Source organism: Rhinopithecus bieti, unplaced genomic scaffold (assembly GCF_001698545.2).
Source record: "Rhinopithecus bieti isolate Rb0 unplaced genomic scaffold, ASM169854v2 scaffold_49762, whole genome shotgun sequence".
Classification (NCBI taxonomy): Eukaryota; Metazoa; Chordata; class Mammalia; order Primates; family Cercopithecidae; genus Rhinopithecus; species Rhinopithecus bieti.
Window position 1 is genome coordinate 77,645 of NW_016819845.1, and position 22,552 is coordinate 100,196.

At 48.4% G+C, this 22,552-nt stretch overlaps 1 protein-coding gene across 1 annotated transcript in view; it reads right to left on the bottom strand.

The window, feature by feature from the left end:
• The window catches only part of STK10 (serine/threonine kinase 10), a 120,601-nt gene that overhangs the window by 68,488 nt on the left and 29,561 nt on the right, over window positions 1-22,552 (bottom strand). Inside the window, exons 2-3 of the mRNA XM_017859284.1 lie at window positions 17,918-17,966; window positions 8,310-8,459 (exon numbers count right to left, since the gene is read on the bottom strand). Coding sequence (XP_017714773.1) covers window positions 8,310-8,459; window positions 17,918-17,963 — 196 coding nt within the window. The 5' untranslated portion in view covers window positions 17,964-17,966. The remainder of the gene's footprint in view (window positions 1-8,309; window positions 8,460-17,917; window positions 17,967-22,552) is intronic.

The window sequence follows — 22,552 nt, forward strand, 5'->3', positions numbered from 1 at the left end:
GTGATTATTTCACCGGCCCATGAGCCAGTCCAGCCTTTTCCAGGCTGGGGCGAGGCTGAGGCTGAACTAAGATCCCCACCACCTCCTGGGAGTGGTCAGGAAAGCTGGCTTCTGAGCCCCGGTTAGTGCTAACTGGACAGCAGTTGCTATATCGGGGGACAGTCTGGCCAGCAAGAGGGGACAGGGAGCCCTCAGCCTCCTGAGGTAGGACCAACAGGTACTACAAGTGGGGTGGAAAAGCAGGAAACGCAGGTAGAGCCTGGCTCTGCTGATGACCTGGCGAGAGGCTCCCCTGGGCCTCCAGGGTACGAATGGGAAGCTGGCCCCACCTTCGGGGCCTGGCTCCCCCGCAAACACCACCCAGGGCCGGCACATCATCCCATCCCAAGAAACCTTTTGGGAACAGTGATTGCCTCTCAGGCCCAGGGCGAGGATCCCAGAAGGTGGCCACTCCCCCACCATAGGCCCTGCTGATACCTTCCTGAGAAGAGAGAGGAAAAACAGAAACCACCAACGCGCAATGACACACCGTAGGTCCCCAGGGCCCTCCCTCAGGCATGCACCAGCCAGCTCTTTGGGTAGCTGCTACTTCCCCTTCTGCCCACATGATGGGGCCCAGATGGGAGAGTGGGGCAGCCCCACCTTGCAGCCCAGAGAACTGAACCTGGTTGCTCCCTGCACAGAATTTATGAGTTTATGTCCCTTGATAGCTGATGGCTGCCCTTGGAGCAATTCAAAAGGGATTTTCACCATGCAGTCTCTTCTGATGAAAACACTCCCCCTTCTCCTCCCATTTTAAAATGTGTTAGAGACAAGGGCAATGGAGATATGGCAAATCTCCCTTTCTTGGCTATAATTTCCATAAAGAAAGAGATCATTTCTACTGTGTCCACAGTTGTATCCCTGGCACAATATCTGGAGCAGGAAGCACTCAACAGGTTTATCGAATGAGCATGCTCATGAATAAACAGACAGAATTTGCTAAAGTGCCTTTACTCATATATGTAAAAAATAAAACCGAGTTTTAAAAACTTGTGTGCCAGCAATTCTATTTGTAGAAATCCATCTCCAAAACCAGATCTATAATATATATGGATGCTTATAAAAGCAACAGCCAAAAGAATGAAAATTGGAAATCATCCAAAGCGTTGCTGGAGCTTCGTTGCTGAATGGTTAGATAAATTGTGGTTCACCCCAGCTATGAAATAACATGCAGCTCTTAAAAAGAATGAGGCTGTATTTGTATGGACTAACTTGGAAGTTTATCCCTAATACATGTCCCAAAGATGTTGCTGATTGACCGATGAGTCTTATAAAATGTGTAACATGATTCCAGAAATGATCCAAGAGAAGGTACTCCAGTAGAAGATTATCTTTAAAAGAATAACATATGCCTATTGTGTGTACATGTCTGCATGCATGTGCATACACACACACACACACACACACACACACACACACCGGTCTGGAAGTTTGCACATCAAACTTAATGTTCATCTCCCTGGAAGTGGGATTTTGGTGGAGGCAGTGCACAGAAGAGATCTTACATTTTTCACTTTACACACTTTTATTCCTTTTTTTTGAGATGGAGTTTCGTTCTTGTTGCCCAGGCTGGAGTGCAATGGCATGATCTTGGCTCACTGCAACCTCCGCCTCCCGGGTTCAAGCAATTCTCCTGCCTCAGCCTCCCAAGCATCTGGGATTACAGGCATGCACCACCACGCCTGGCAAATTTTGTATTTTTAGTAGAGACAGGGTTTCATTATGTTGGTCAGGCTGGTCTCAAACTCCCGACCTCAGGTGATCCACCTGCCTCGGCCTCCCAAAGTGCTGGGATTACAGGTGTGAGTCACCGCGCCCGGCCCACTTTTATTCTTTAAAATGTTTTTGATAAGAGTGTATTGTTTCTATGGTTTAAAAAACTGAAATGCAGCCGGGCGCGGTGGCTCAAGCCTGTAATCCCAGCACTTTGGGAGGCCGAGATGGGCAGATCACGAGGTCAGGAGATCGAGACCATCCTGGCTAACACGGTGAAACCCCGTCTCTACTAAAATACAAAAAACTAGCCGGGCGAGGTGGCGGGCGCCTGTAGTCCCAGCTACTCGGGAGGCTGAGGCAGGAGAATGGTGTAAACCCAGGAGGCGGAGCTTGCAGTGAGCTGAGATCCGGCCACCGCACTCCAGCCCGGGCGACAGAGCAAGACTCCATCTCAAAAAAAAAAACTGAAATGCATATGTAGCGAAGTTTTTTGGTTTTGTGGGTTTTTTGTTTTTTCTCTATTAAGTAAAACCCAGTAGGGCCAGGATGTGGTGAAAAGAGAACTGCACAGTCCACTGCGGGGTGTGTCAACTGGTACGACCGGCACGGAGGGCACGCCGGATGCGGGACGAACAAAACCCTGACCCACTGCGCACACCCAGCACTCTGCTTCTGAGAATTCCTCCTCAACGTATGTTACAGAAAGAGACTCAAAGATCCATGAACAAGCACAATCATCACTGCATGATTTAGTAAAGAAGATGATAAACCTCATGAGAAACCTAAGTATCCAATTCAGGGCTTTCCTCAGGGCTCTGAAAGGTAAATTACAGTTTGTGCCTGTGATAGGTACAAGAAAAACATGAAAATAATCATGTTTCTGAGGAATCTTTAAGGATATGGAGGAATACGCTGATATTCAATGTTAAAAACCAGACTAGGAAACTGTATATATATATAATGAACCTAGTTTATCTTATAAAAACTAATATTGTCACCAGACACGGTGGCTCATGCCTGTAATCCCAGCACTTTGGGAGGCTGAGGCAGGCAGATCACCTGAGGTCAGGAGTTCCAGACAAAAACCAACATGGAAAAACCCCCTCTCTACTAAAAATACAAAATTAGCCGGGCGTGGTGGCACATGCCTGTAATCCCAGCTGCTCAGGAGGCTAATGAGGAGAATCGCTTGAACCCGGGAGGCGGAGGTTGCGGTGAGCCGAGATTGTGCCACTGCACTCCAGCCTGGGCAACAAGAGCGAAATTCCATCTCAAAAAAGGAAAGGAAAAACTAGTATTTACTGAGAACTTACCACATGCATAGCACTCACTGTGCAAAGAAACTTAGGCATATTATGTGCATATCTCTTCCTACACATCATTTATATCTATGACCCTTAAGGCAGGGGAAATTATGACTCCCATTTTACAGATAAGGAAGCTTAAGTTAAGAGAGACTAAGTAATGTGCAGAAGGCTACCCAGCTGTGCTCTTTCCCACTATCTGATCTGACTTTTCTGCAGACAAAAAAAAGACTTGGAGGGAAGCCCACGGCGAGTGGTGGTTTATTCTGGCAGGATTAGGAGGGACTTTAATTCTCCTTTTTGTGGGTCTTACTCCAAATTGTGTACAGGACTCTAGCTACTCTCGTGTGTGTGTGTGTGTTTTCTGGTTACCAAAGTTATGTTGCTTATTAGAAACTCATTATTTTCACATTAAAACTGTAATACTGGCTGCGCGCAGTGGCTCAAGCCTGTAATCCCAGCACTTTGGGAGGCCAAGGCGGGCGGATCACGAGGTCAGGAGATCTAGACCGTCCTGGCTAACACGGTGAAACCCCGTCTCTACTAAAAATACAAAAAATTAGCCGGGCGAGGTGGCGGGTGCCTGTAGTCCCAGCTACTCAGAGGCTGAGGCAGGAGAATGGCGTGAACCCGGGAGGCGGAGCTTGCAGTGAGCCGAGATCGCGCCACTGCACTCCAGCCTGGGCGACAAAGCAAGACTCCATCTCCAAAAAAAAAAAAAACTATAATACAGCTAAACATTTAGGGGTTTGCTATGTATAGCTCCAGATTTATTTGTATTACAATTACGTATTTTTTTTTAATTAAAACAAATTTTTATAGTGACAGGGTCTCACGATGTTGCCCAGGTTGGTCTCGAATGCCTGGTCTAGCAATCCCGTCACCTTCGCCTCCCAAAGTGCTGGGGTTACAGGTGTGAGCCAACATGCCCTACCTAAAAATTACATATAAGTAGAAACAGACAAAAATTACATATACTTAATTTTTATGTATTTGCTACTTTTAAAAATGTAATCAGATTAAACATGCTATTTTGCAGTCACTTTTCCCCTTCAAAGTATGTATTACACATCTTTGTAAGAGATTACACATTTTCTGCAACTTAATTTCAATAGGTGAAAAAGATTCCATTGTTTGATAGCACCATAACCTATTTAATCCTCTACTGAAGTACATACACTTGGATCATTTCTGATTTCTTGCTCTTACAAATACTGTTGCAATGTCTATCTTTGTATATATCTTTCCATACAGGTATCAATACCATAATTACCTTTATAATGAAAAAATTATATAAACAGTGTAAAATACATTATAACATGCACAAAAACAGTGAACTTAGCATGTATGCACACTTACAAGGGAGTCTCTCATCTGTCTGTCCCCTTGACTGTGGGTTACCAAAAGGATGAATGCAAGGTAGGAGGAACCTTGTCATTCAGAAAACAGTGAAAACCATCCAGTCCAAAATCCCAACAGTGCTCCTGTGGACAAACACTAGCCAGGTTCCCCCATGGTACAAGCAGGAAAGCAAAGGGCAGAGAGGTGCTGGGACCTGCTGAAACTGAGATGGGGACAGAAGAGAGCAAATGCTTCTACCCTCAGCCCTGGGATCTCCAGCTCGCGGCAGCCAGTGCACACCTGAGCTCATTAAGAAAGTGGCTTCTTCTCATGAGAGGGATGACCTGCCCTCCCAGAAGTGTCAGGGAAACAGTGCGGACAGGGAAGTGAGAAGATTCTAGCTTGATTGTAGATAAATTGCTAAATGCATCTGAGCATCAGTTTCCTCACCTATTAAATAGGGATCATATTATTTAGCCAAATGTGAGACGGGAAGAACTGCTCTATCATGGTAATGAAACTGCCTTTGCAAAATCATAACTGAGGAAATGATGACAGTGAAAGAAATCAGACCTAACCGACCCCATCTTGCTTCTAACCTTGAAGCTGTCCGTGTTCATTCCTGGGCGTAGGCCAAACTAACTGTGGGAAAAAAATCAGTTCACGGTTTGACTCTGAAACAAAAGTGGTAACAGCCCTTTCCCGAAAAGACCCTCTTCTTGAAGAAGAGGACCAGTCTGCCTTTGCAGGACTAGCAAATTAGCTACAAGATTAGAAATTACAGTTTAGGGGTCACACAGCCTCTGGCTTCAACAGTCTGAACTCCCCAAATTGCTCCTGGGGATAACATCACTATTGTCAATCCTCAGATCAGCCTTGAGTTATTTTGTAGACCCTACATTCGATGGATCAGTTGACACCACCCAGGTGGTAATCCAGCTCCACCAGTTCTTCCATCACACCCAGGAATAGAAAACAGCCAGAAAAACTCACATTGACCCCCTACAATTCCATCTCCAACCTGACCAATCAGCAGTCCCCACTTCCCAAGCCCCTGCCCACCAAATTATCTTTAAAAACTCTGATCCCAGAATGCTTGGGGAGGCTGATTTGGGTAATAATAAAACTCCAGTCTCCTGCACAGCGGCTCTGCATAAATTATTCTTTCTCCATTGCAATTCCCCTGTCTTGATAAATCAGCTCTGTCAAGGCAGTGAGCAAGGTGAACCCATGGTGTGCTTACAGTAAGGTTATTTTTATTTTCTTTTGTTTTTTTAGGAACCTAGAGACACGTGCCCATTTGATGAGGGCTTCGTCTTCCAGTCTGACCCCCCACCTTCGGCCTTCACTGACTCTCCTCCCCGCATCACACTGCACTGTCTTCCTGACACTCTCCCCACACTCATCACCAACACAGCCCTTTGTTCTTGCTTCCCATCCCTCAAGCTTCTGCCTCACTTACTTTCCCTCTGCTGGGCCTCTGTGATTGTCATAGGCTGGGCAGAGTAGGTGGACAGCAATTTGTTTTTCTGGCCAGTCCAAACCCTCCCTTCCTCTGAAAAACCATCTCCCCACCCACCACACTGCCTCACTGTGGGGGCAAGGGCTACTTCCGTGTTGTCACGTGATCCCACCCTCCATGCCAGAGACTGAAGATAAGCTGGGCCTATGGGAGACACCCTCCTTCCTGGGCCTCACTGCTTGGTCCAAGGATTACTATCTGGGCCAAGGGGGGGCCAAACAGAGCCCTCCCCCAGGATTATTGATGCCAAAGCCTCCAATGGTGAGTTCAGGCTCATGCGGCAGGTGGTGATGCTGGGAAAGGTGAAACTAGATGGTATCCTGAGCTTGGTGGAGAGGGTTGGTTTGGGAGCCTAACCTACATGCACAGAAAGCCAAGGGCCAGGGAGACGGTCCTGGCAGCGTTTATGTTCCAGGTTCCAACTAACTTTAAAGCCCACCCAGCTGTATTTCTTCTCCAATTTGGCTCCATGATGTACACATTTTCCTGTCTGCCTTAACTCTTAGGAAGTGGGTTTTTATCATTTGCCACTAAGAGAGGCGACAAGAGGGTAGTGGTTAAGCGCATAGGCTCTGGAGCCAGCTGCCTTGGTTTGAACCCCAGTTGTTCCTCTTATCAGCAGAGTGACCCTGGATAAGTCAGTCTTGCTAGGTCCCAAATCCGTCCTGCAAGATGTTATCAGTGGCCTTTGAGAATGGAATGAGTTAACACATATCAGATGCTGGCTCAGTGCATGGTAGCTCTAGTGAAAGAACCAGGCCCCCAGGCTGCTGGTAGCAGGAAATAGCAATGCTAGGCTGGGTGAAGGCAGGAGTGAGAGATGGGCATTTGGCTTCCTGACTGGTCCACCTGCCAGGGTCTCCAGCACATTGGGCAGGGCCAGGGCGGGGGGGTTGGGAGTTGGGGATGCTGAAGTAACTAACCATAGGCTAAAGTGATGGTAATGCTGGAAGTGAGTGTTTATTGAGTACTAACTATGTGTTATTTTGTTGTTTTTTTTCTCGTGAAACAGAGTCTTACTCTGTTGCCCAGACTGGAGTGCAGTGGTGCAATCTCAGCTCACTGCAACTTCCACCTCCTGGGTTTAAGCGATTCTCCTGCCTCAGCCTCCCGAGTAGCTGGGACTATAGGCGTGTGCCACCACGCCCGGCTAATTTTTATATTTTTAGTAGAGATTGGGGTTTCAAGACATTGGCCAGGCTGGTCTCAAACTCCTGACCTCAGGCGATCCACCCACCTCGGCCTTCCAAAGTGCTGGGATTACAGGCATGAGCCATTGCGCCCAGCCAAAAATCATTACTTTCAAAAATGCATTGCAGCCATATAATTTGGTGATGCAGAAGTACACAGTAGAAGAGCTCAAAGCGCTTGTCTCTGCAGGTGGATGGCAAAAGGAGACACATGAGGAGATGACACACGTATGTGTCACTTTGGTTAAAAAAATAAAAACATAAAAAATACAAAGAGACATTTAAAGAAGAAGGTTTTTGAGCCGGGAGTGGTGGTTCACACCTGTAATCCCAGCACCTTGGGAGGCCGAGGTGGGTGGTTCACTTGTGGTCAGGAGCTCAAGACCAGCCTGGCCAACATGGTGAAACCTGGTCTCTACTAAAAATACAAAAATTAGCCAGCCATGGTGGCGGGCGCCTGTAATCCCAGCTACTCAGGAGGCTGAGGCAGGAGAATCACTTGAACCCAGGAGGTGGAGGCTGCAGTGAGCTGAGATTTCGCCACTGCACTCCAGCCTGGGCAACAGAGTGAGACTCTGTCCCAAAAAAAAAAAAAAAAAAAGGAAGGTTTTGATATATGTGCTTAATGTCCTACTGTTTTCCACCTGGGGATGGAGCTGGGTCATCCCTCCATCCATCACTCTCACTTGAATTCTCTTGATTAGAAAGAAGCTGGCCAGGCACAGTGGTGCACACCTGTAATCTCAGCATTTTGGGAGGCCAAGGCGGGCATATCACTTGAGATTAGGAGTTTGAGACCAGCTTGGCCAACATGGTGAAACCTCATCTCTACTAAAAGTATAAAAAGCAGCCAGGCATGGCAGCAGGCGCCTGTGATCCCAGCTACTTGGGAAGCTGAAACACAAGAATCACTTGAACCTGGGAGGTGGAGGTTGCAGTGAGCCAAGAATGCACCACTGCACACCAGCCTGGGTGACAGAGCAATACTGTCTCAAAAAAATAAAATAAAATAAAATAACTTTTAAAAAAAGAATGAAGAGTAGGAAGGGGAGAACTGCTGACATGCCAAGAGGGCGTAGGCGTGAGGACCTCACACCCCCACGGGGTCCACACTCCCACTGGCCTGCAGAGGCCAGGCCGACACCCCCAGGCAGGCACCCTGTGGCTCCACCTTTCCCACCCTGAGTCCCTTACCCAGCCTGATGTCTCCCTCAAGGGTCATCAGCACGTTGCCAGCTTTCAGATCTCGGTGGATGATCCTCTTGCTGTGCAGGAAGTTGAGGGCTTCTAGCATCTGGCGGCAAACAACCTGTATCTGGGGCTCTGTGAGGCCTCTGTCCAGCTCTGGAAATGGAGGAGAACGGCTGTCAATTCAGGAAGCACTTGCCACAGGCAGCTGAAATGTCAGGCCCATGCCAGGGAGAAATATAAAAGCCACCAATATTAGGCCAGGCACGGTGGCTCACACCTGTAATCCCAGCACTTTGGGAGGCCGAGGCAGGTGGATTACGAGGTCAGGAGTTCAAGGCCAGCCTGGCCAAGATGTTGAAATCCTGTCTCTACTAAAAATACAAAAATTAGCCAAGGGTGGTGGCAGACGCCTGTAATCCCAGCTACTCACAAGGCTGAGGCAGGAAAATTGCTTAAATCTGGGCAGCAGAGGTTGCAATGAGCTGAGATTGCACTACTGCACTCCAGCCTGTGCGACTCAGTGAGACTCCATCTCAAAAAAAAAAAAAAAAGCCACCAATATTAAGGAGTGCTCACCATGTAATGGATTCATTTCTAAGCAGGTCATGCGCACTGACCCATTTTGTCTTCATAACAGTCCTATGAAGCAGGCACAATTATTGTCCCCATTTTACAGAAGAAGAAATTGAGGCTTGGAAAGGTTAAGCCACTTGCTCAAGGTCATGCAGGTGGAAAGTCACAGATCTGAGAATCAAACCAGGGTCTGGCTTTAGAGTTCAGGTTTGTAAACATAAGCCCAACTGAGACATAGAGATCTGTTGTGTCTGCAGACACTGGGAGGGCACTTACCACGTGTCTGGCTCTGTGCTTGGAGCAGGAAGGCAGAGGGGACATGGAAACGGTGAGCGACACTTGGAACAGAGTGAGGTGCAGGCATGTGGGAGGTCATAATGCGCAGGAATCCCTTATAGCTGAGGGAACTGGGAGGCTGCCCAGAAGAAATGACATTTGGGTTGTGTCTTAAAGGAACAGAATAGGTGGAGCAAGGGCACTCTAGGTCAAGGAGCCAGCAGAGGTAATGGCTGACATGAGCTGGTGTTTACAAAATGTCCACTGGGGCCGGGCGCAGTGGCTCATGCCTGTAATCCCAGCACTTTGGGAGGCAGAGGCGGGTAGATCATGAGGTCAGGAGTTCAAGACCATTCTGGCCAACATGATGAAACCCTGTCTCTACTAAAAATACAAAAATTAGCTGGGCGTGGTGGTAGGTGCCTGTAATCCCAGCTACTCAGGAGGCTGAGGCAGGAGAATCGCTTGAACCCAGGAGGCGGAGGTTGCAGTGAGCCAAGATCACACCACTGCACTCCAGCCTGGGTGGCACAGCCAGACTCGGTCTCTTTTTTGCCTATTAAACTTTCCACTGGCTGTTGGTGGTGGCACCAGGGGATGCGGAAAGGGAAGGCCCAGAGAGGCCAGAGGGCTGGTAGCCAAGAGTCTTTTATGTGCTAATCAGCAGGGAGACACAAGTGTCCACATGCACACACGGCAGACAACTCAATGCCAGGGTCCTTCCTCCCTGAGGTTCGTAGGTTGAGTGGGTCTGAGCAGGCAGGGAGCAGGAAGGTGGGAAGCAGGAAGAATATTCCTGGAAACGGAAACAGACTTGTGTGGTGGGAGGGGGCAGATGAAGGGAAAGTGACTCGAGGTCACAGGTCAGAGGTCAGCAGACCTTGACTCTGCAGGACCTCTGGGCCACGCTGTGGAGGGTGCATTTTATTTGAAATGCAGTGGGCAGTTCATGAGAGGTTCTGAGTGGGGCAGACACAGTCTGGTCTTTGCATTTAAAAAAATCCCATGGCTGAAAGCAGGGGCTCAGTGCCGTAGGGCCAGCTACTTAGGAGGCAAAGGTGGGAGAATCACTTGAGGCCAGGAGTTCAAGGCCAGCCTGGGCAACATAGCGAGATCCAGCTACGCTTGTAACATTTATTATGTTATAAATAAAATAAAATAAAATAAATAAACAAATAATTCCCTCTAGCACAGCAAAGAGCTTGCTGGGCAGCAGGGGCAGGGGCTCAGCTGAAGGTCATCACAGTGGTCCAGATAGCAGCCAAGGCAGAGAGAAAGACAGTTGCTCAATGGATGGATTGGGGAGGTGGAGTGAGAAGATTCCAGGGTGACAGCCTTGTGCTCCGCATCCCACGGGACTGTCCTGATTGAGTCACTGTTACTACCCAAGACCACTGTGAGCAGGGGAGCTACCTCCCTTGGCCTGCCAGGTTTCCCAGGCTGTCGGCTTCTAAGCCTGGTCACCCAAGGGCACTGCTCTGAGTCCTCCCTCTGCCTACAACAGCACTGCTGTGTCCAGCTTGCCCAGTGGTGCCTGGCCAGGATTCCACAAGGCTCAGTTCTCCCAGCCAGGCTCTCAGGAGTGGTATAATAGACATGCCAGCCAGGAATGCAAGTACCAACTGCCCTGCTCTGGGAAGCCAGGCCCCAGACCAGGGCTCCTGGACCAGGGACCCTTCTCTCTGGAGTCTGCAAGCTGCCTGCCCCCTGTCCCTGTGGCCTCATCCTGAACCTCTGTGTCTCTAGCCAGGGGCCAGGATCAGAGCCTGCATGGGCTTCAGGACCACACAGACTGAGGCTGTACCCAGGTGATGCCCCTCACTAGCTGTGTGGTTACTGGCAAGTCACCCAAGCTCTCTGACCCTTCACTTCCTGGTCTATGAAATGGGATGATTATAATCGACATAGGCAGGGCTCCAGCCATCAGCCATGTCCAGTTCTTAGTGTGGAAAATAGGCAATAAAAGGGGATTATTGCTATGTTGGTTCTAAGATGAGTCCAGGACTGGAATATCTGCCGCAATTTTTTTAATGGCAAAATGTGTCTTGCTTATGTCTAATTTACTGATATAAATGAAATAGGAATGATAAAAATACTGATGGTGATGATGAAGATAATTATGATCTAATCACCATCATTTTTTGAGCCCTTATAATGTGCCAGGCATGAGGATAAGGACACGGTGCATATTGTCATTTAATCCTCATAGTAACCCAGTGAGGTGGGTAGGATACACTCTTTAATTTTGTTTTATTATTGTTGGGTTTCCTTCCTTCCTTCCTCCCTCCCTCCTTCCCTTCCTTCTCTCTCTCTCTTTCTCCCTCCCTCCTTCCCTCCCTCTCTCCCTCTCTCTTTCTTTCTTTCTTGAGTCTTGCTGTGTTGCCTAGGCTGGAGTGCAGTAGCATGATCTTGGCTCACTACAACCTCCACCTTCTGGGTTCAAGCTATTCTCCTGCCTCAGCCTCCCTAGTAGCTGGGATGACAGGCATGTGCCACTACGCCAGGCTAATTGTATTATTGGTAGAGATAAGGTTTTACCATGTTGGCCAGGCTGATTTTGAACTCCTGACCTCGGGGTGATCCATTCACCTCGGCCTCCCAAAGTGCTGGGATTACAGGCGTGAGCCACTGTGCCCAGCCTAATTTTGTTTTGTTTGTTTGTTTGAGACGGGGTCCCACTCTGTTGCCCAGGCTGGAGTGCAGTGGATCATGGCCCATTGCAGCCTTGACCTCCCAGGCTCAAGCAGTCTTCTGACCTCAGCCTCCTGAGTAGCTGGAACCAGAGGTGTGTGCCACCGCGCTCAGCTAGTTTATAAAAAAATTTTTTTGGCTGGGCGTGGTGGCTCACGCCTGTAATCCCAGCACTTTGGGAGACCGAGGCAGGCGGATCACCTGAGGTTGGGAGTTCAAGACCAGCCTGACCAACATGGAGAAACCCCGTCTTCACTAAAAATACAAAATTAGCCAAGCGTGGTGGCACGTGCCTGTAATCCCAGCTACTTGGGAGGCTGAGGCAGAAGAACTGATTGAACCCAGGAGGCGGAGGCTGCAGTGAGCCGAGATTGTACCATTGCACAATTGTTGCCTGGGCAACAAGAGCAAAACTCTGTCTCAAAATAAATAAATAAATAATTTTTTGTTTTGCGGAGACAGAGTCTCACTACGTTGTCCAAGCTGGTAGTCTTGGAGTTCTAGCCACAAGCAATCTCCTACCTTGGTTTCCTAAAGTGTTGGGATTACAGGCATGTGCCACTATGCCTAGTTAATGCATTTTTTTTTTTTTTTTTTTTTTTTTTGAGACGGAGTCTCTGTCACCCAGGCTGGAATTCAGTGGCGTGATCTTGGCTCACTGCAACCTCTGCCACCTGGGTTCAAATGATTCTCCTGCCTCAGTCTTCCGAGTAGCTGGGATTACAGGGATCTGCCGCCGTACCCAGCTAATTTTTGTATTTTTAGTACAGATGGGCTTTCACCGTCTTGGCCAGGCTGGTCTTGAACTCCTGACCTCATGATCCACCCGCTACAGCCTCCCAAAGTGCTGGCATTACAGGCGTGACCCACCATGCCCGGCCTGATACACTTTTTAAAGTCAGGATTATTGAGGTATAATTTACATATGGAAAAAATTCACTTTTTTAAAGGTATACAGTTTTATAAATTTTGACAAACATATTCAGTCATGGAACCCCCATCACAATTTAGATACAAAATCCATCCATCATCCTCCAAGGTTCCCCTATGACCTTTGTAGTAAACTCTTCCCTTTTCCAGTCCCTATGTAATCACTAATTTGTTTTCTATGCCTATGGCCTTGCCTTTTTCTAAAGTGTCATATAATTGGAATCATACAATATGCAGCCCTTTGAGTCCAATACATTTTAGAAACAGTTTTAATTACACAGCAACGCATGAATACCTTCTCCTTATTAAAGAAACTACAATACAACACTGCAAAGTCCCCTTTGACACCACATCTAATCCTAGCCTCTCATCCTTTCCACGATAAGAGGGTGGAGACCCAAGATGTTTAGTAGCCAGCAAGGCATGGCCAACCATATCCATTCCAATCAGAACAGGCCCTGCGTATTACACAGAATGGCCCCACGGTGACATACCACATGGGTATTCTCTCCATCTCACAAAAGGGCCAGTCCTGTGCCCCAAAGCCTCCAAAAAGAGGAACCTGGAATGGACGTCAGGGAATGGACCCCAGGGCCCCAAGCTCAGGCCAGTAATGCACCCAGCCATGCGGGGCAAAGGGGAGATGGATGGAGGAGCAGGCATCTGCAGGAAAGCCAACCCTAAACACAGAGCTGCAATGAGGACCTGGCTCTGAACCTGTCGGCTCTTCCCATTTCAGCTTCTCTTCATACATCACGATATGCAAAATGTTCCTTTAACTGCTGCCACCAACAGGGGGAAAGCTGCCTAGGGCTGGAGCAGTCAGGGCCACGAGGAGAACTGGAGCGGGAGCCAGAGCAGGGTTTATCTGCTGGCTGAGCTGTAGTCTAGGTCACGCCCCAGCTGTGAATGAGGTCGAGGACACAGTACACTTCAATGCCTTTTCCATCTCTGATACTCCCCTCCAGCTAAGCTCATTCAGTTAAGCTGCATACCAGGGGACACAGAGGGTGCTAGCTGGCTTCCATTTCCCCCTTCTTTTTTTGGTATCAGAACATATGGCTACCCAGCTAAAAAAAACCATATTCCCCAGCCTCCATTCCAGCTGTGTGTGATATGCTACAGCCAATGAGACATAAATCAAGGTGCCATGTGGAGCTTTTCTGAAGTCTCTTTAAAAGAGTCTTCAGTGTGGGGTAGGGATGGGTGGTTATTCTACCCTCTTGTCTTCCATTCTGCTGCTTGGAATTCAGATGTGATGGCTGGAGCTCCCACGCCATCTTGTCATCAAGGGCAGAAAACCAGCATGAGAATGGGGCTAACACAGAGGATAGGGGGCCAAGAGTTGGATAAAGAAATCAAGTCCATATCAGAACTATTTTTTTTTTTTGAGGCAGGGTCTCACTCTGTCACCTGGGCTGGAGTGCACTGGCATGATCTTAGTTCACTGCAACCTCTGCTTCCTGGGCTCAAGTAATCCTCCAGCCTCAGCCTCCCAAGTAGCTGGGATTACAGGCGCAACCACTAATGCCCAGCTCATTTTTGTATTTTTTGTAGAGATGGGGTTTTGCCCTGTTGCCCAGGCTGGTCTCAAACTCCTGAGCTCAAAGTGATCCACCTGCCTCAGCCTCCCAAAGTGCTAGGATTACAGGCGTGAGCCACCACACTCCACCCCTTATCATAACTCTTTAAAACTCCTGGAACAAGCTGTGCCTGAAGCTAGCCATCCTTGAAGTCTTCAGTTATTTGTGCAAATAAATTCCACCTCCCATATCCCCCACCTTTCCCCCACCTAAAAAAGTTTGAGTATTTTGGCTCCTTATAACCTAAAGTCTCAATTCATACCAGATTATCACTTTTATACTGTTAGATTCTCTCTCCCAAATGATAATGTTCAAAGGCAGTGCCTGCTTACTGAGAGAAGGCACACCCAAGAGCCATGTAACATGTGCCATGTATCCTTCCCCATACTGTCGTCTACCTGGGAACTCAGTGGGGCAGTAAGTGGCTCTGTAACGAAGGCCTGTGGGTCCTACATTTCCTTTTTTTTTTTTTTTTTGAGACGGAGTCTCGCTCTGTCGCCCAGGCTGGAGTGCAGTGGCGCAATCTCTGCTCACTGCAAGCACAGCCTCCCAGGTTCACGCCATTCTCCTGCCTCAGCCTCCTGAGTAGCTGGGACTACAGGTGACCACCACCACTCCCGGCTATTTTTTTGTATTTTTAGTAGAGGCAAGGTTTCACTGTGTTAGCCAGGATGGTCTTGATCTCCTGACCTCGTGATCCACCCACCTCAGCCTTCCAAAGTGCTGGGATTACAGGCGTGAGGCACCATGCCCAGCCCCTGTGGGTCCTACATTTCTACAGCCCGGGATGGGGATGGACTACTGTAAATTTCACACATTCCTGACATGGGTTTGGATCATAATCCTAAAAGTATACATAATCTCAAATACCGTAATTCCAAATGTTGAAATCCCCAAAGATCAAAATCCCTAAAGTCTAAAATCCTAAAAATCTCAATCACAGGATAGTTGTATCCTGTTAGGCCAACTCTTATGAACGGTCTCTGTGCAACTGCCCATAATCTCTCCCTGCAATACACTTGGTCCTATGTTAAATTTGAAAAAACTCAATGGTCTTCAGCATATATAAATAAATATATATATATTTCCCCACTGTTTTAAACAGTCAGCATTACTTTTTGCAATTCACTATGCTATGTATTTCATCTTCACATCATTTTCAATGCTGCAGGTAAAAATGGTGTAGAGACTTTGAGAGAGTTCTAATTCCTTTTATGCGTTTGTTGCAAATTTGACTCCCTGAAAGTGTATTATCTCGGCATTGCTGGTGTGTAAGCATTGTGCATGTATGTAAAAAGGTTGAAAGTTCCTCAGTGAATATAGGGATGTCCTTTTAGTACATCTGCATTTGTGAAAGATAAACTTTCTCCAGATTCCGGCTCTTTCAGCATCTGCATATGCCCTAGTGACCCGCTGAGGGTTTTGGTCGATCTCATCAACAGGCTTCGGTTGTTCATTACAGTATTTCACACAACAGCTATAAAGCTGTGTGTACACAATCACCAATCCTGGTGATATGCATTTATACATTTTCCTTTTTGACCTATTTCTTTATGGGTGCGGGTCATCTGCTCATTTTTTTTCTTTTTCTTGAGATGGAGTCTCACTCTGTCACCCAGGCTGGAGTGCAGTGGCATCATCTCGGCTCACTGCAACCTTTACCTTCTGGGTTCAAGTGATTCTCTTGCCTCAGCCTCCCAAGTAGCTGAGATTACAGGCGCCTGCCACCACGCCCATCTAATTTTCATATATTTAGTAGAGATGGGGTTTTGCCATGTTGGCCAGGCTGGTCTCAAACTCGTGGCCTCAGGTGATCTGCCCACCTCGGCCTCCCAAAGTGCTGGGACTACAGGCGTGAGCCACCGTGCCCGGCCAGTCTGTTCATAATTGTTACACCTGTGCAACCATCCTTGGTATAGCTGTTTACACGTGCAAAATATGTACATTATTACTATTTGACAGTGTACAGTGGCCTGTGAAGCATCTTCATGTTTTTATGTTTCTCAAATTCCCCTTTAAAATATAAATACCAAGACTTTTTTTAAAGTTTTTTAAAGTTGTATTTGTGGGGTTTTGATCTTTCAGGATCGTACTTGACAGGATTTGAGACTTCGGGCATTTTGCTCTTTTGGGATTTCAACATTCAGGTTTATGGCCCTGAAGACTGTGTCAGGATTACGACTGGCTCCCTCCTGATGTAAACTCAGGGAAAATACCTTGAATGGTATGACATTATACTGAGCACCTCTCCTCTTCTGGGCCATCCCAGAATCCTTGACATGTCACTCAAACTTCCAGGCCTCTCCTCAGCCTCTCTGCACTCCATGCAGGGTGGCACGAGCCGGGGATGCTGTGGGACGGGCCATGGTTAGGAGTGGGTCAGCCAGACCTGGGTTCACAGCTCTCCTGTGTGATCTGGGTGAGTCCCTTAACCTTTCAAGTGTCAACCCAATCAAAAATAAAAGTGATACTTACCTGTCATTCCAGCACTTTGGGAGGCCGAGGTGGGTGGATCACCCGAGGTCAGGAGTTCGAGACCAGTCTGGCCAACATGGTGAAACCCCATCACTACTAACATACAAAAATTAGCTGGGCGTGGTGGTAGCCACGTAGTCGCAGCTACTTGAGAGACGGGGGCAGGAGAATCACCTGAACCTGGGAGGTGGAGATTACAGTGAGCTGAGATTGCGCCACTGCACTCCAGCCTGGGCAAGAGAGCGAGACTCCATCTCAAAATAAATAAATAAATAAATAAATAAATAAAATATTCTTCCTGATTTTATTCCTGAGGATTAGAGGAGGACCACATATGGGAACGTGGCTACCACACTCTCTGGCATATAGTGACTATTCACAAAGGAATGGCCACTACTAACATTTCACTGTGGTCATCGGCGTTGTTACTGCTCAAGCTTGCCCAGGACATTGAGACCTGACACTGTCCCCACAGAGCATTTACTGAATGTGTGGGTATCCCCACTTTTAACAACCTTCCTTGGGTATCTCGGTTTCACCTCCTGAGAGTGCTGTGGGGTCCAGCAAAGAAGGCATCACACCCATCTTAGGTCAAGAGGCCTCAAGAGGGAGAGTGGCCAGTTCCAGGACACACGGCTTCTGGAATAGGGAGTGATGGACTTCCAGCAAATGTCCTGCATTCTCTTCAGGAACCCAAACCCCCGTCTCTACTAAAAATACAAAAACAAGCCATGTGTGGTGGCACACACCTGTAATCCCAGGCTACTTGGGAGGCTGAGGCAGTAGAGTCATTTGAACCCAGGAGGCAGGGGTTGCAGTGAGTGAGCTGAGATCGCACCACTGCACTCCAGCTTGGGCAACAGAGCAAGACTCTGTCTCAAAAAAGGAAAGAAAGAAAAAAAAGAACCTAAACCCTGCTCCTAAAAGCAGACAAAGCAGAGAAGTGCTCAAAGAGGCCATGGGAACTGACAGAGTGGGAGAATGGAGGTCCCAGTTCCCTAGACAGAGCCGTCCAGCAGTCAGGCTTAGGACTCCAAACGTGTGGTCTGGTCCCGGCAATGCAACGAATCAAGTAAGACTCACCCAGCATGATGGCGTCCACGGCTCCCCCTGGACAAAACTCAATCATGATCTGCAGAAAACACAGGGCAAAGTGACATGAGTGGGGCTGCCTAGCCGTCGAGATGGAACCCCACAGGGCACAGCCAGGCAAGGTCCAATATGCCCAATACCTGGGTACCCCTGCTCCTCAGCCCCTCCTCCTCCTGCCTTGGGAACCCGTCCCCCTCCCCCAATGGGCCTCAACCCTCACAGGAGGCTCTCACACCCAGAGGAGTTGCTGGAGTGCTTCATTTTCTGAAGAAGGAAAACTAAGTCGCTATGAAGACCCGAAGCTTCAGCAAACACCTCTTCAGCCAAGCCCACACCCTCCCTCCTCGCTCCACCTGTGCGCCTGGTGCCCACCTGCCAGCTGCCCTGTTTCCTATGCTCCACAGCCAAGAACCTCAGGACGCCTTCCCCCCGGCCAAGCTGGCCAAGTCCTCTCAGAGTCCCAGCACCTGTCTCAGGCTCCCTCCATCTTCCAGAGCCCTGGACCTTGCTGGCTCAGAACACCAGGGCCTCGAAGATCAGCTCAGATGGAGAAACTGAGGCCAAGAAAGGGGATGTAACTGACCAAGGCCATAGAGATTGTTCCTGGACTGGAAGCAGAGCTCCAAACCCTCAGGTCATTCATTCATTCATCATACACTGACAGGTTGCAGGCCCTGGGAGAACAGCCAGGTCCAGGCCCTCAAGGGGCTCCCAGCTTAGTGGAGGGACAGAAAGGACGATTACGGTAGAAAGGCTCTTCCAGCCCTGGTTCACTCCCATTCTCACTCTTTCTAGCCCACTCTGGGCTCTTTGCATAGATGCTTTTTCTTTTTCTTTTCTCTTACTTTCTCTCTCTCTCTCTTTTTTTTTTTTTAGACAGAGTCTCACTCTTGTAGCCCAGGCTAGCATGCAATGGTGCAATCTTGGCTCTACCTCTCAGGTTCAAGTGATTCTCCTGCCTCAGCTTCCTGAGCAGCTGGGATTAAAGGCACCTGCCACCACGCCTGGCTAATGTTTGTATTTTTAGTAGAGATGAGGTTTCACCATGTTGGCCAGGCTGGTCTCGAACATCCGACCTCAGGTGATCCGCCCACCCTGGCCTCCCAAAGTGCTGGGATTACAGGTGTGAGCCACCCTGCCTGACCTCTTTTTTCTTAAAGTAGGGCTACAGGTGGTTGAGGAAGGGGGATGGCGTCACAAACTTCAGGACAGGCAGAATCACCTCTGAGCTTCCAGCTCCTGGCCCCTGCTTGTTGTGAAGTTCCTTCAACCCAGCTCCGCAGAGGCCCCGGAGAGTGGGGCAGTCAGGAAGACCCATGCTCTCTCTAAACAGGAAAGAAACCCTCGGCCACGGTCCAGCTGGACCAGAGACAGCTCTCCAGCCAGAGGAGGGTGGAGCAGACTCAGGAATCTGATGAGGCCTCCAGTTTGTGGCTTACCTTCCAGGGGCCTCCTGGCAATGTAAATATGACCCTGAGGTCATGTGGGTCCTATGAGGATGTGGTGATGTGTGGCTTTCGAGCCAGCCACGGCTGGGCCCATGGCCCAGGTCCACCACTCACTAGTGTGGCCGTGGACAGGTCACTTCAATCCTCTGAGACTGTGTCCTCAGCTGGAAAATGGGGCTGCTGATGCCATTGCTCTGAACTGGGACCCCACCACTGGGCTACACTAGGGGTATAAGCCGGGCTGGGATGCAAGAAACCACAGTAGATGAAACAGGGGACTTTAACGTGGGCCAGGGATACTAGAGATACTAGGTTCCAGGGGTAGCAACCATTCCAGACCCTGCCAGTCTTGCCACATGCTGTGGAGGGCTGCATGCCATGGCAGAGAGCTGTGGAAGGCGGCACGGCCCACTTCCACACCACTGCCTGCTAAGGAGGACGGAGGCTTTCTGGGTCACTCTGGTCCTGCCTGTTCATGAACAGGCCTGAACTCAGCTTCCCCAAGACTCCTCTCTAACACTACAGTGACCTGTCAGCCTTGAATAAAGTCATCAGAAATGCATCCATGCATGCTGATCCCGAACGCCAAGGAAGTGGTACTTCCTCCACCCAGTTGTTCACTCATTCATTCGTCCATTCATTTGTTCACTCTTACCCAACCACCATCCAACCAGCTTGTTCCCAGAGGCAAGGGAACAGACAGAGGTGACTTGGAAACAGGAAGGCAGTGACCTTCTGAAGCACAGCATATCATTCTGCCTTGTAGTAATTCTCAGCTCCACAAAAGAGGAAGAAAAATTCCACTAACTGCTAGAAAAAAACCAAGTCACAAGAGGTGATGATGGAGAAGAGGCAAAACTCAGTCACCATGCAAGGCCACCTACCAGCTGGGCGACCTGTGAGATGGGGATGATACACCCTAACCCTCATGGGAATGATAAGCTCATCCAGGCCTTGCCAGGTGCCTGGTTCCAGGATGGGACTCAGTTATGTGAGCTGTCACTATGATTCTTTCCTTGAGTTCATGGGTCTGTTTTTCTCATTTATTTTTGTTTGGGTTTTTTGAGGCTCCATGAAAGCTATCCTCTCCCCTCTCACCCAGAAATGTTCCTGTGCCATTCTATTGAATCCTTGCATATCCTGACGTTCCATCACCAAGCCCTGGTTGGGAACCCCTGCTTAGCCTCCCTAACACCTACTATCTGTATGGCCTTGGACAACCACCAATCCTCTCTGTAAAATGGACTAATATTACGTGGCTCTAGGATTTACTGTAAGGAACAGATGAGGTGGTACTTATAAAGACCCAGTTCTAGGCTGGGGGCAGTGGCTCACTCCTGTAATCCCAGCACATTGGGAAGCCAAGGCAGGCAGAACACCTGAGGTCGGGAGTTCAAGACCAGCCTGGCCAACATGGTGAAACCTCGTCTCTACTAAAAATACAACAAGTAGTCAGGCGTGGTGGCGGGCGCCTGTAATCCCAGCTACTCAGGAGGCTAAGGCAGGAAAATCATTTGAACCCAGGAGGCGGAGGGTGGAGGTTGCGGTGAGCCAAAATCACACCACTGCATTCCAGTCTGGGTGACAGAGTGAGACTCTCTCTCAAAAAAAAAAAAAGACCCAGTCCTAATACACCGTGGATATGTAACCAGGTCAGACACTTCCCCCTTCTCCAACAAGGTGCCAACACAAAGGAAAAGGTTGTAAACTTGGGGTCGAGTCCTGGTGTGCCAGTTAATTGACTACGTGACCCTGGATAAGTCTATCTCCCTGAGCCTCCATTGCCCCATCTGTAAAATGGCCTAATAATCTCTTGCCTCCAACTTCATTGGGAAAGTTAAATGAGATTCCTTACATGAGAGAACAGCATGAAAGCCACACAGTTAATATGTGTTTGCTAAATCTCTAACAAATGAAATCACCAGAAAGTTTCATGCTTAGAGCATGTTACTTAGGCTTCCTATAAAAATATGCCTTCCTCTCAGTCTGATTCCCAGGGAAAACAAAATAAAACAAAGAAATGCTTTCCCAGAACTACAATTTATTTATGTATTTATTTATTTTTGAGAACTAAAATTTATGGACGTGCCATCAGCTGTTTTTTTTTTTTTTTTTTTTTTTTTTTTGAGATGGAGTTTTGCTCTGTCTCCCAGGCTGGAGCACAGTGGCGCTATCTCGGCTCACTGCAAGCTTCGCCTCCCAGGTTCATGCCATTCTCCTGCCTCAGTCTCCCGAGTAGCTGGGACTACAGGCATCCGCCACCACGCCCGGCTAATTTTTGTATTTTTAGTAGAGATGGGGTTTCACCATGTTAGCCAGGATGGTCTCGATCTCCTGACCTCGCGATCCGCCCACCTCGGCCTCCCAAAGTGCTGGGATTCCAGGCGTGAGCCACCGCGCCCGGCTGCCATCAGCTGTTCTTAAGAGTCAGTATGAGAAGTGACGAAACCTAGGCAGTTCCTGCATCTTTCAGTGAAGCTGTCCCTTACACAACACAGTTACACAAGGTCCCTGTCCCCTCTCCAGAGGTCAGCGTTAGGAAAGCTCATGCATTCTGACAACCTGGCTTGCTTCCTCTTCTGCAGTTCAAGAGCTCCATAACCCCTTGAGTTTCCCTTTTATTTATTTATTTATTTATTTATTTTTGCCTTGGCTGCTGGGAAGCTCTGGGTTAAGTTCCTCAGCTTTGGTTTGACTCCCAGGTCTTACTTGCTTTTTTTAGTAACTGGGTCTTAACATTTTTACCTTCAGCTTATCAGTGGCTGGAGGACTACAGGGAACTGGTATTATAAACTTGTCCAGGTTTTTTGCAGAAATACATGGGATTTAATTAATAAAACAATAGTCTCAATAGTAACCGATAAAATAATAGTTGAATGTGTCTCCCAGAAGGCATGTGTTGGAAACTGAATCCCCAGCATTGGGAGGTGGGGCCAACAGTAATGGGAGGTGTTTAGATCATGAGGGCTCCACCCTCATGAATGAATTAGTGCTGATTATAAAAGGGCTAGAGGCGGCCGGGCGCTGTGGCTCACGCCTGTAATCCCAGCACTTTGGGAGGCCAAGGAGGGTGGATCACAAGGTCAGGAGATCGAGACCATCCTGGCTAACACGGTGAAACCCCGTCTCTACTAAAATACAAAAAATTAGCCTGGCATGGTGGCGGGCACCTGTAGTC